The following is a 14,508-nucleotide window of genomic DNA, read 5'->3' as shown; positions in this document are numbered from 1 at the left end:
GTCACCCAGTTTGATATTGACAGAGCCAGTGTTTGTAGCAAGACAGTGTGGCTCCAGAATATGTGCTCTAAACCACTTTATGGTCTTCATAGAACAGCTGTTTTTCTTCTTGTGGCAGAAACTGCTTTCAATGCACTGTTTCCCACTGCCCTCAAGTCGATTTCGACTCAGAGCAACCCTCTAGGACAGAATAGAACTGCCTCATAGGGTTGCCAAGACATAAATCTTTACAAAAGCAGACTGTCACATCTTTGTTTTGTGGAGTGGCCTGGTGGGTTGAAACCACCAGCCTTTCAGTTAGCAGCGGAGAGCCTAACCATTGCACCACCAGGGCTCTGCCCACTATTTAGTATATACCCTTAATATTAGAACATTGAATTTATTCAGGACGGCAATTTCTCAGACTCCCTGGATACAGGATAAAGTTATGGCTAACGATATATAAACAAAGGATGTTGGAAGTAATGCTTGGAAAAACTCATGTGGCAAACAGAGAGCTAGGGGGAAAAAAAAGTTTGCCTTTCTTTACATACTCCTTCCTGTCCTCTGGAATATGAAAATGATGGCTGGAGCACCAATAAATTTTTGGCCTATGAAACAAAACTATATGCTGAGGATTTCAAATCAGAAAGAGACAGAGCCTAGTCCCTGATGCTTATGGCATTGTGATAGCACCCCTGCAATACTATCTCTTTTAAATGAAAGGAAAATAAACTCTTATGTATTTCAGCCACTGTGTTTTGGGTTTTCTGGTATCAACTGTCCAAATGAACTATGAAACTGTCCAACTAAGAAGAAAAATGAGTGATCCAGATATATCCCCTTTGGAGTTTTAATTAGTCCAAAGTTTATATAAGACAAGCAGCCACTGTCTTTAAATATGCCATGAACTTTGTATGCAACATAAAACATTTGAACTCCCTGTATTCTTTTACCGAACAACTACACCCTAGTGAATGTCTATTATTTGATTTTATTTTTAATGGGATAACAGCTCTTTGTTGTATACTGAATATAATATGAAGACAAAAATATAAGAATATATTTCACATAAATGTCCAAAATTCAAAACATGATTTGGTGTCAAATACAGACACAATAGTTGACAAATTCTTCATGAATATATCTTATTGATATGATATCATGAAGAATAGTAAGTAACTGAGAAGATCAGAAGCCATAATTACACAAAATAAGCTATATGTATCACAAAATGGGGTTTGTATATTGTGAGTGTATTGTCTACTCTCAGAAGGCTAAGGTATTACAAATTCGCACAAATCCTAAGGTATTAGGCTAAAAGTTTCCCAAGTGATTTTTTTTACAATATTGGCAACAAAGCACAGCCACCTCATTACGAAAGGAGTTGCTGTGTTTATTTTTGTTCAATGATGCAACCCAAGCTTCTGAAGAAACGCTGACAAATAGTCGTTCAATCAATATTTGTTGGTGTTGAATACACTGAGTGTAAACACTCAGAGGAAGTCAAAGGGAGTTTTTATCATTGCAAGATACATGAGTAGTCTGTTTGAATTAATATATTTGAAAGGCATCAAGCTGGCTCTACATTACCACAAAACAAATGTAATAATAAAAAAAAATAAGTGAATAAATAAAACCCAATATCATTGAGCAAAATCTGTAATATCAAGGGGTACACGACCTAATTTCAATTCCTCTGCCTACTGTCTTGTTTGTCCTGTTTTCTTATTCCAATCACAGCATGGAGCCCTGAAAGACCTCAAAGGCTGACAAGTTTGACATCTATCTCCCAGGGCATATTGATTTCATAACTGGAGTGGTTTTTTACTTGGGTGGGTTATCTACTACCAAAAGCCTCAGAGAGAAGGGTAGGGCAGATGATTTAATGATCTCTCACCAGGTAGAGAGGTTGTAAACCTGACTGTGAATTTAGAAGGAGAATTTTAGAGAGTGTAGAAGCGTTGCTTAGGTAACTGCTGTGGAACAGTCAGGGATGATAATGTTCACCCACAGGAGGGAGCAGGAAACACTGAAGGACGGAATGAGAGTGTTAAAAAAGGAGGCTGGGTAGCTTTCAAATTCCATTCCAGGCACGTCTTCACAGTGTCTTTGATTATCTTCTACTTGCATGTTTATCTTCTACTTTGTTTATCCTCTATTTCATTCTATTTGCATGCATGCACACAGACACACACACATTCATACTTGAACATACATGCTCATATTCACGCACAATTATATTTAGTACAGTCTTTACACTGAATAATTTCTAGAGATGATATTAAGAACACTCTCACCACCAAACCTTCTCAATTTACATAAAAATATGACTTTGGGGATCCTTAAACCTGTATTATAAATAATTTGTACAAAAAATTTACACTTTCAAATATAGTCTGGATTTTAAATTTTATATGTTGTATTTATTACCAATCTTCGAAAACATTTATATAGTTAAGCCTGGCAGCTTTGACACTAACACATTCTGTTGAAGCAAAGTTAAATATTTATTCACTTATGTATCCCTCCTCTGTACTTAGGACAGGTAGAAGCTTCTGTTGGCTTCTGTTAACATAGATATCTATCAGATTCATGCGGTAAAATTTCCATCTTTATTCACCTCAATATAATATTTCATTTTCCTCACCTTTATTAAGTAAATCCTTCATCATTTGATTTTCTCTAATTTTTCATACATTTACATGTAAATTTAGGTCTTTCTGGACTATCAGTTATGCTCCATTCATTTTTTTCTATTTTCAGTTACATAATTATCTCCTAAAAAGTTTTTTCTTAATTTGAGTTCCAAAAATCATGCAACCTTATTTTTCAAGTCATCTGAATAATTTTTTTTCTATTGGCCACATCAAAAGTTTTTTTTTTGTCTTTCGATTCAATAATTTAGCAATTTTGCAATTAGGTGTTTGGCAAGATTCCTCTGAGTCTAAATCCTGGAAAACTTTTGATGTGCTAACTCAATGCTGGAAACCCTCGTGCTATAGTGCTGAAGTGCTATGGCTGCTAACCAAGAGGTCAGCAGTTTGAATTCCCAGGTATTCCTTGCAAACTCTATGGGGCAGTTCTACTCTGTCCTATAACGTCACTATGAGTCAGAATCGACTTGACAGTAGTGGGTTTGGTTTTTTTGACTCAGTGCTCTTTTTTAAACTGAGACTTTTCTTCTTTCTTTTTTCGTCTGTGTATTTTCTTCTTTGGTATTTTATGATTCCCATATGTCTTAGGCTGGGTTCTCTAGAGAAGCAAAACCAGTGAAGTGTATGTATAAAAAAAAAAAAAATTTTTTTTTTTTTTTACAGAGCTTTATATCAAGGAAATGGGTCACACAGTTGTAGAGGCTGGAATGTCCCAAGTCTGTGGGTCAGGATAGACGCTTTTCTTGATCTTTTCCTGATTCACATAGCTGTAGGGGCTGGTGAACCCAAAGTCAGCAGGTCAGAGAGCAGGGCTCTTGCTCACAGGCTGCAAAGATTGATGAATCCCAAGACTGGCAGGCAAGACTGCAGGTAAACTACTAGCTCAAGTCCCAAGAATCGGAAGTCAAATGAACAGGAGCCAGCTGCAGGATCCAAACGAGCAAAAAGCCCACAAGCCTTGCCAGAATGCCCACTTACATTTGATGAAGGCCACATGCCCAAGGAAACTCCCTGTCAACTGACTGGCTACTCACAGCAGATCCCATCATGGATCACATATCAAATCTCAACATGGAAATGACCACAACATTATATGACTGCCAAAACACTGAAAATCATGGCCAAGTTGACAAGTCTTAACCATCACACCACACTTAACTACTTTTGTAAATATGGTTCTGCACGTGCATGAGTATATACGTGCTTTGTTTTTACAGTTTTACTCACATAAGTTAAAAAAAACATTTTTTGAATCTTAGAACTGAATATATTCTTACTTGCCAATATTGTTTCCTTAGTGAATTTTTATAGGGAGGAATTACCCATTGCTACAGATCACATTACTATCCCTACACCCTGTTACTGGTCCTTTAGTCATCATCCTTGTTTTGGTAATACTTCAATGTACCAAGTTCCGTGAGAATAACTGTGCATAGAAACTCTGTCTGAAGAGTGAGGTACACATGTGAAGAGAACACCTGTAATAACATGTGATAAGTGCCACAATACAGACACTCACAAAGTGCTCTAGAAAAGGAAAGGGGGGCCTTTTTCAGAACCGTTTAGTGAATTAACTTCTGAAGATATTAATGTACTAATTATGGTATGTATTTTACATTGAACATTACCTAGCCACCAAGTGGAAATTTTCTCTGAAATCCTAAATAAGGCCTAAGTTCTAGTAATAGATAAAGTATCAGTATTTTATTTCTTAAATGTATAGCTTTTAAAGGATCATACCCTAAGTATTCTGCTACATAATTCAATTATGGGTTATGAGAGTATCAACTGCTCATTCACTGAATACTAAGAATTGAGTAAGACGTGTTTGGAAAATAACCAAATTTCACCATATCATGTAGACTACTTTGATTGTTCTGTAATGAAACAGAATAAATAGATGATAAGTATGTAATATTAGTACAAAGAAAGCATAGATGCCATTGTGAAGACAAGCAAATGTTAACAATCCTCAAACTGGACTTGGTAGGCATACCCTGATTTAAATTTTGTCTCTAAAATAAAACTATTTTATTTTTTATATATGCGTGCATACCTTTTAAAGCCAAAATTGCTCTTTATTCTCCTCTCCATTCTTCCTTTCTCTCTTACTTCCCTTATTCCTAATGTTTTGGTATTCCTTTAGTTCTTTCTAAAACTCTCTCATGAAATCTAGTCTGCACAAAAGTTCTGCTATCAATCTTAACATAACTTGGTTGTAGTTTTAACCCACTAAATTATTTCTCAAGGCTATTTACAGTTTAATTAATGTTTATAATTACTGATATACCTCTAAGAAATTTTTTCCTTTATTGGATTAATAAAGGGCCTTTTTCCGAGATAAAGAATGTTTTTGTGTGTGTTCATGGTACTAACAAAAGCCATCTTGAACTCCTTTCATCCTAATTTGGAGAAATAGGGTTCCTCGTTCCTGTTGGTCAACCTGACCCCATTCCAAGTATTTTATTTAAGTGACTTTCCACCAGAAACCTCTCCCTCTTCAACATCTTCAGTCTTCCTTCTCTTTCTCAATCGCTTCCCCTTAAAAGGGAAAACAGAAGGCAGTACTACACAGTTGGAGGAACATAAACTTTGGACTCAGATTTTGCTTCAAGAGCTTGGAACAAAATTCCTAAAATTTTAGACTTTCAGACTTGTCATCTTTAAAAAAGAGAATATTGCATTCTACCTTGTGGGATATAATAAGAAATAAAAAAAAGTATGCAATGTACCTAACACATGGCTTAGCATAAAGGAGTTTCCCCTGTTAAAGTTCAAGTTTCCACATTAATAATTTTCTACAATGACTTCCCTCTCTTTCCAGCTACCTCAATCTCTCTCTTCTTCAAAGTATGGTCCATACCCAATTCCTCCCCTTTATCACTTCTTATTACTATTTCATACTGATTTTACTCCACTATAACTATTCCCACTTAAGTCACTGGTATCAGCCAAATTCACTCAACACCTTTCAAACTTATCTGTGTATGGTTGATACCACAGATCCGAAAGAGAAGTATGTCTGTGTGTATTTGTTTTTTGTTTGCTTGTTTTTAAATATCCCCTTTTCCTTTCAGGGCATTGTTCTTTGTTGGTTTTCTTCCTTATTGTCTGATAGTTTTTTGGGGCCGATTATTATCTTGTAAATCCTGCAATGCTAATTTTTTTTTTTAAGAATTCTGTCCTTTGTTCTCTTGTTCACCCACCTAATTTACCTGGAAGACAAGCATTAAATCTATAAGTTCTATGTTCTAGTAGCTGATGATTCCGATATCTATCAGCAGCCCCTACCATTCGTATGATTGATTTACTGGGCATCAAATTGATATCATGAGGAACTTCAAAATCTACATAACTCAAGTTACAGTCATTTTTGCTACTTTTCTTCTCTTGTCCCTTTGTTTTTCATCAATATCACCATTATCCAATCAAGATGCTGTACAGTCTTACTGCTACAGGGTACTTTTGAACAGTGGTTCCCAAAACATACGCTCAAGTCCTAACCCCTAGGCCTACATTCCTAAATGTGACCTTATTTGGAAATAGGGTTTTTGCACATGTAATTCAGTTATGCACCTCAAGCTGCGATCATTCTGGTTTTAGGGTAGGCCCTAAATCCAATGACCAGTGTCCTTTTGAGAGAAAGAAGAGGAAGATCTGACAAAGAGACAGACACACACAGAGGGGAAGGCCACATCAAGACAGAGCACAGAGTGGAGAGATGTATCTACAACTAAAGATACACCAAGAACTGCCACCAGCCACCAGATGCTAGGATCTCCCTCAAAGCCTCCAGAGGGAACCAACTCTGCCAACACCTTGATTTTGAACTTCTGGCCTCAAGAACCATGACAGGATAAATTTCTGTTGTTTTCAGCAGCTAAGTTTGTGACGATGTGTTACAGCAGCACTAGGAATCCGACACAGCAAGAAACCCAAATACTATCCTAAGTTATTACTTTTTTTTTAGATGCTACATACATTCACCAAGTCCACTGATTCTATATCCCAAGCATCCTTTGACCCTATCCCTTTATCCTCTCTTGCCACTGCCTCACTTGGTGATGACCTCAATATGTCTCACCTGGGCTATTTCAGTAGCCTCCTACCTTGCCTCCCTGTCTCTGGTACTTTTATCTTTCAATTCATCCTCCACAAAGCTACGAGACCTTTCTAAAATAAAATTATGATCAGATTAATAAAAAGAAGACTAACTAACACTAATAAGCACTTATTAGATGCCAGACACTGTTCTAAGGAATACACAAACACATACTCATATAGTCTATTGTATAAACCCGGCCAAGAAGGCTCTTCTCGTCTTCTCATATTGATCTCAAACCGTATTTCCATCTGTGTCTCCAGTAACAATGAAACAATTCACCATTACTGAACTTGCCATGTCCTTTTATCCCTCAATGACACTGCAAAATCTATTCTTTCTGGCTGTGATTCTTGCCCTATTTCATCTCTCTGGGAAACTCCTATTCATCCCTCAACACTTGGCTCAAATGTTAACTTAGCTACTGAATCAGTGCTGTTGTTTTCTATAACAGCTTGTATATACCTCTATTTTCATGCCTTCACCTTGAGTTTTCATTCCGTTTCCCTGCCTGGTTATTCTACCGTGCTCCACTACAGTGAGCTGATTCAGTGCAGAAACGGTATTTCAGCTGTACTGTATTTGCATCTCCAGGACCTGGTGCAGTTCCGGCAGAGTGGATTCACAATAAAACTTTCCTAAGTGAATGACTGGACCAGACACACAAAGGTAATCAATCTACTTTGTCTCAAAATGTGCTCAGCCTAGTTCACATATTTTAAAATGCCATAATTATATTTCCATGCATGATATTAATCAAAATCAACTTTTTTATTAAACATGCTAATGGAAGTAAGATTTTCCTCTCATCCACCTTTTTACATTAAAGTATAAAATATCTATCTATATCTAAAAACAAAAGCAAAATAAACAAAAAATAAACATCTGAAAACAAAACATATAAAGCCTAGAAATATGGTACTGCCATACTCAAACTTTCGAGCGAATTCTCCTTATACAAACATGGAGACAAATGTTGACAAGTAATATGATGCAGTATAAAGAAGGCTTAATTTATTTCTAGAGGGTCTAAGTACTCTTTATATCCTTTAGCAGTGTGATATTAACTGCACTGACTGTATTTTACCTGTCTGAGCCTCAGTTTCTTCCTATCTAAGGTGAAACCAATACTTCCTCCCCACACACTGCTAAGCATTGATGCAACAATCAAATAAAAGAATGCTTTTGAAAGCACACTGTGAAATATAATGTGTTGTCCAACAAAGTGTGTAGTTCTTCACTCACCAAACACAGTTCTCGCAGGCACAGATTCTCGGTTAAGCCAGAATGACACTTGAGAGAGAATGACAGTCATGATGCAAGGCAGATACGTCTGAATCACAAAGTACCCAATCTTTCTTTTCAAGTGGAAATGAGCTGTCATTACAGTATATTCACCTGGAAGAAAAATTTAAGAAGCTTAAGGAACTGTAATAGTCAATAGTCTGAACATTTTAAAAATGGAAGGGATTAGAGAAACAACAGTCTCTAATAAAAAAAAAAAATCACAAATATGACATGAAAAGCATATCACCTTTAAGTGTCTTATTAGCATATCAAAGGCATTTAAAGGAGAATTTTAATATTACAAAAAATCTTGTACTGCAGTTCCATGGCTACAGTGTTCATTTCTCTATGTTGTGCTTATTTACCACGTGGTTGAGGAATTCATGAATGCTCTGCAACAAGGGTTATCGAGTTTGCTCAGGTTCCTCCACCACATTGGCTCCAGCCTCAATTCTCTGTGCTGATCTAACTCAGTCTTCTGGTTCCTTAAAAAATTATTCTCTGGCCATGTCTTAGTTTCTTACTGCTGCTGTAACAGAAATACCACAAGCAGGTAGCTTTAACTAACAGAAATTTATTTTCTCACAGTTTAGGAGGCTAGAAGTCCAAATTCAGGGCACTGGCTCTACGGGGAGGCTTTCTCTTCTCTTTTGGCTCTGGGGGAAGGTCCTTGTCTCTTTCAGCTTCTCTTCCTTGGTTCCTTGGTGATCTCTACATGGCATCGATCTTTCTCCATTTATGGTTCCTTTCTTCTGTGCCTGATTTGCAATTTTTATATCTCAAAGGTGACTGGTTTAAAACACACCCTATACAGACAGGGTCTCAGTATCTTTAAGAAATCTCTATCTCTAAATGGGATTACATTCACTGGAATAGGGGTTAGGGTTTTATAGTACATATTTTGGGGGCACACAATTCAATCCACAACAAGCTACATCTGGTAAAGGCTGATCTCCTGGCATGATTTTCCACCTTTAACCCTGTCACCAATTCTGAATTTCTCACGGTTTTCTAGCTGTTGTAATTCATGTCGGTCAGTTCTATCTGATCCTCATAGCTAGCTTCCTTTCTGTTCTGAGTTTTACTTATTGCCGGATGTAAGATGATTAGTGTACACAGCTGCTTTTCTTAGATGAGGGTGGCCCTTCGAGAGGACATCAGCTTTTCCACACAGGCCAGCAATTATTATCCATAAATCGAGAGTTGCATAATCATAAATTATCCAAGATTAAAAAAAAAAAAATTTTTTTTTTTTTTTTGAAAACTAAGAAACTGTAACACTTGTTGGATGGTAAATGTTAAAATGAACTTGCATAAGAAGACACATTTCTCAAATAAGTAGTATCTTTCAGGCCAGAGTTTCTCAGACTTTAACATGCATGTGAATCTTCTGTAAATCTTGCTAAAATGAAGATAGTGATTCAGTAAGGGGTGGGACCAGAGATTCTGAATTTCTAAAAAGCCTCAAACACAATCTATGCTGCTGGTCCTTGGACCACAAGAGCAGAAGATTTTAGGCAATCTGGCAGATTACAAAGGACTTTAATCTGTTAACTTTCTTAGGCACTATCTTTTCTTTAAATCCATTTTACTAACCTGTACTGGATTTAATTGTCTCCTTTCCAATTGATTGGCCCAGGAGATCATACTGATTTAACCTGGAGCCATCAGGAGCAACTTGTACTGAATCAGATGCATTGTAAGTCCAAATATAGGTGACCTCTGAGGTTGTATATGCATCTATAGGAAATAAAGAGAAAAAAAATCTTTTTAAGCACTTTAGTAAGATCCACCAACAGATTACAACATCAAAGATTGTGTACTGCATAGAGTCACTGTTTACTAAAAAAGTTGATTTTTATAGATGACATTTTTTAGGACGAAAATGTGTCCTTAGAATTTACAACTTCAATACGAAGGGTAGGAAGCAGAAGAAAGATACAATGAGGAGTGTGAGAGTGCTTTCATTGCAACCATTTTGAAAGGTAAAGAGAAAATTTCTCCTCATGGCCAGCAAATTCACTGGGCCCTGAAATGGCTAAAGCATCCTCCTTAACCTCAAGAAAGTAGAATGAAGACATTGTGGCAAACAAGTTATGGATGATGTGCATGTCCAAAGCCCAGCTAAAGAGTTTATCTTAGAAGTAGCAAGCATTCATGAAACACCAGTCATAATCCATGATATTTGTTTCTGGAAATAAAAGCAACCTAGTTAAGAATTTAATGACTTAGCTATCATGATATAATGAATTTCATTAGAAGAATGAGAACTACTTACTGCAGAACATGTAAAATAAATCAGAATCCTACAGTTGTATCAAGTCGCAAACCCTTTTAAAAACATGATTGTTTTTTAAATGAATTAGCACGGATCTCACTGGACTGCACTTTCCCAGGATTGCAGTTAGCACAACTACACACAGATCAGGATTAACACACATAGAGACCAGGTATAAATTTCTGATTTATTTGGCCATTGATGCAGAACTTAACAGAAGTGAGGTCTCTCTAGAGCTGGCATGCAGGCAACATAGCTTGTCTTAGCCTTTCCTTGACCCTGGCATCTTCCTTGTCCCTGTATGCCCTGTGGGCTGTACACAGGCAGGGTCACACCAGTGTTAAATAAACAGACAGTTCTTGCTACACTGTTGCCCTTTTGAAGAACTTTTATGTATTTTTGCTTGCGGGAATTTTTTGAAATATTAGGAACTCCTAGTTCTTGAGCAACACTCAGCATTTCTGTCACATTCTCCATTAAGGGAGAGAAAACCCAGTTATCCCTGGCAATTAATTTCTCTGCCTCCAGCTCTCCTGGCCACTGGGAAGCTAATTTCCCTACCATCTGTAAGTTTTTTACTTTAATCCCTGGGGGGTGCAAACAGTTAATGCGTACGGTTGCTAACCAAAAGGTTGCAAGTTCAAGTCCACCCAGTGAGAGGCACCTCGGAAGGAAGGCCTAGCAATGTACTTCCAAAAAATCAGCCGTTGAAAACCCTGTGGAACACAGTTCTATTCTGTCACACACGGGTGCCAGGAGTCAGAGTCGATCAACAACTAGATTTATTTTATTTTTTTATGCTGAGGGGGTTCTGATACTGAACTTGATCCAAGGTCTGTGATCACAAATCAATTCCTACTAAAGTATCAGTGACAAGACCATCAATGTTTATGAGCTCATGTCTTATTCTCTGTGTGGTCTTTTAGTGACATATTGTAATGTGGTGGCATAGTGGTTAAGAGCTACAGCTGCTAACCAAAAGGTCGGTAGTTCAAATCTACCAGGCGTTCCTTGGAAACCCTATGGGGAAGTACTACTCTGTCCTATAGGGTCACTATGTGTAGGAGTCGACAGTTAATGTTGTCTGGTTTTGTGAATGTCATTTCTAAATGTTAATATCAGTGAAGCACTGTTTTCACTTACATGTATTTACCCACATAAAAATAATTTTTTAATTTTTTATAAGTAAATGGAGTCTCTGGGTAGTGCAAATGGTTAAGTGCTGGGCTATTAACCAAAAGGTGGTCAGTTCAAACCTACCCAGAGGCTCCTTGGAAGAAAGCCTAGCAATATGCTTGCAAATAGTCACAGCTATGAAAACCGTATGAAGTTCAGTTCTACTCTGCATACGTGGGGTTTCTGTGAGCCAGAAATGACTAGACGGCAACTGGTTTGTATTTTTGTTTCTTTAATAAGTAAATTATATTATGTGAGACAATTTGTGAAATGGTATTCTAAAAGCATACATATGTGTTTTTCTTAAATATGTATATTTGTATACATAGATATATATATTTTTTCTAAATAGCAAAGAAATATTCATATAAAGTATATGTATTTATGAGTAAACTATAGTTATTTTTAAGGTCTGAAATATTTATTAATTTAAATTAGTTAATCACTAATGAGACTGCTGAGAAGATTAAATAAGGAATAACATTTGTAATGTGGATAATTAATAACCCATCTTCAGATCATCAAGTGGTTTGTTTTGTACCACTGGACAAAATATACCCTATGAATACATATCCTCTTTTCAATCTGATTTCCAATGGCGTAGACTTTAATACATCCAAAGGACATAGCACATGGGCCATTTTACATCAGAAGGGCCTCCTGACACTAAGGGGTTACAAATGTCTTACTAACTTATGAAGATTTTTATAAAAATGGGAACAATTTCACCACTTTTGAATTTGAATCCAACTTTTAAATAAGAATAAAATAAAATGAAACCCTAAAAATGTTATGCCACTTCTAAGAAACTACCTAACAAGACTCTGCTCAATTCATGTCTGTACCTCTAGCTTTTGGTACAGTGCCAGACACAGAGAAAAATGGCTCAGTTCATTCTTGCTGGGTAAATGAATAAACTCATAATGTTTTAACTCTGTTATTTACTGTTAGGGAAGATAGGAAACTGGAGAAGAGACCAAGAATACATTTCTAAAAATGATCGATCCTTCACAGGCCTTTTGAAAAAGCAGTTACCACATTTAATTAGATGTGTCCAGTTTTTTTTTTTTTTTAGATTTTAGGTCTGATGAGGGAAGATGTAGCGGAAAATTCTGCAATGCAGATTGGAGGGTCTTCCTGGTACACCAACACAGGCACAAACCAGAAGGCCATTACAATGTATCTCAATAAAGTACAAAAGGAGAGAAAGGTGGTTTGTTTTTACAAAACTCTATTATAAATTCTATCTTCTAAACAATTATAGTTAAATATGTTAAATAATCCATTTTTGACTCCTGTTGCTGCTGTTAGGTGCCGTTGAGTCAGTTCCTACTTACAGTGTGACCCTACGTACGACAGAAGGAAACACTGCCCAGTCCTGCACCATTCTCAGGATCGTTGTTATGCTTGAGCCCTCTGCTGCAGCCACTGTGTCAACCTACGCTTCATTACACATCAGACGCATATTAACCCATTCTTATTCTTTGTTAAAAAATACTCCAAAACTATTTGTAACTATTAATTTTTATCCAGAAGACAAATTACATTTTATTTTGGGCTAATATACGGTTATGCATAGACTTAGAGGAAGTTTTAAATCAATTTAAACAATAAAGAAAAATATGAAGGTGGGAGACAATAGGAATGAAAACAAAAAAAACTGAATTCACATTGTAAATATTTAAAAATTTCTATCAATTATTATTTTTTTGTGTGTGTATGTGTGTAGTGAGGGGACTTTTCAATGGGAAAAATAAATATGTTGCAGTAAAATCATAGCTGCTTATATGGCACTGTGTTTTTTTTATACTAAATTTTGCTGTGCCAACTTTTTAAAGTTTGACTTGATTTGCTGGTCAATTACTCCACACTAGTTTCCGTATTTTTAACACACGCATCAAGCACATAATATGGGCAAGGAAAAGATAGAAAAAAAAATGGAATACACAAATTGTTTATTCACTGTGTCAGAAAAATAAACATGAAAGAAACAAAATTAAAAATAATGATTTAAACAGAAAAGGAGCTACAACAAACTGTTATCCACATCACTTCTAGATACAGAAAAACCTTAACTGCTAAACTCTCAAAAATATAATATGCCACTACTCTGTATTTGCTGCATAAGGAATACTTTAAGTTTCATTTAAAAGATCTCTCAGGTACATTTTTTCTTTTTTTTTTATTTTCAGAATTGCGAGGTCACATCATTTATACTTGACGTCTTAATGACACTACCTTGTCCATGGAAAAATGCCTTTCCTTCTTACATCATCACTGTATCTTGAATAAATCTTTTTTTTAGCATCCAGGCTTCTCAATTTTCTCTTTAATGCAACTTATGTAATGCAAATGAGTTCTTCTCCCTTGCCTCTGCTCTGGTATTCTGAGCATCATGTTTACATTGTATAACATGATTGACTACCTTTAATAATTTTGGAAGAGGTGCCAGTATTAAAGTGACGGTTTCCATGACAATAAAAGAAGGCTTTGTAGTTAAACAAAGAGGAGATTCTCAAAGAAAATTGAGAACTGACATCTTTTGTAAGAATGTACAGAACAAACAAGATTGAACTTCAAATTCTGCAAAACCATGATCACCAAAGTAATCAGGGAGTTTTGCATGCATATTAGCCATCATTCTTCCTCCTTCCTTTCCCCCCTTGATACAGTTTATGAGAAGTCACATTATTTGATCACATGTATTTTATAAGGTGAGAGAGCTGCATTTCTGTTAAACAGAGAATAAAAAGTCAAAAGCTGCCCAGAATGTACAAAGATAGGGGTGCCAGAAAGAGCATGGTTTCTAAAAAGGTCAGGCGATAGGACGCGCTCACACAGAGAAAAGCTGCTTAGCAGGTCCATGAATTTATCTCGAGCTTGCTCTGAATGCCTTGATGCCTTGAGGGCCCAGGGAGATGACCTGACCTTCCCTCTTTTCAGTTATTCCAGGAGTGTGAATGCTGCTATTGGCATACAAGTTTCTGTGTACACAGAAGGGGCGTGCATGTAGCAATCCAGCTACATCA

The 14,508-nt window shown here is 36.5% G+C and overlaps 1 protein-coding gene across 1 annotated transcript in view; it reads right to left on the bottom strand.

The window, feature by feature from the left end:
• GABRA2 (gamma-aminobutyric acid type A receptor subunit alpha2) overlaps window positions 1-14,508 on the bottom strand; it is a 182,762-nt gene that overhangs the window by 59,032 nt on the left and 109,222 nt on the right. The window contains exons 7-8 of the mRNA XM_049886312.1: window positions 9,622-9,765; window positions 7,984-8,136 (exon numbers count right to left, since the gene is read on the bottom strand). Of these exons, the coding sequence (XP_049742269.1) occupies window positions 7,984-8,136; window positions 9,622-9,765 (297 nt within the window). The remainder of the gene's footprint in view (window positions 1-7,983; window positions 8,137-9,621; window positions 9,766-14,508) is intronic.

This window comes from Elephas maximus, chromosome 5 (genome assembly GCF_024166365.1).
Source record: "Elephas maximus indicus isolate mEleMax1 chromosome 5, mEleMax1 primary haplotype, whole genome shotgun sequence".
In the NCBI taxonomy this organism is placed as follows: domain Eukaryota; kingdom Metazoa; phylum Chordata; class Mammalia; order Proboscidea; family Elephantidae; genus Elephas; species Elephas maximus.
This window is presented reverse-complemented; position numbering and strand designations above follow the sequence as displayed.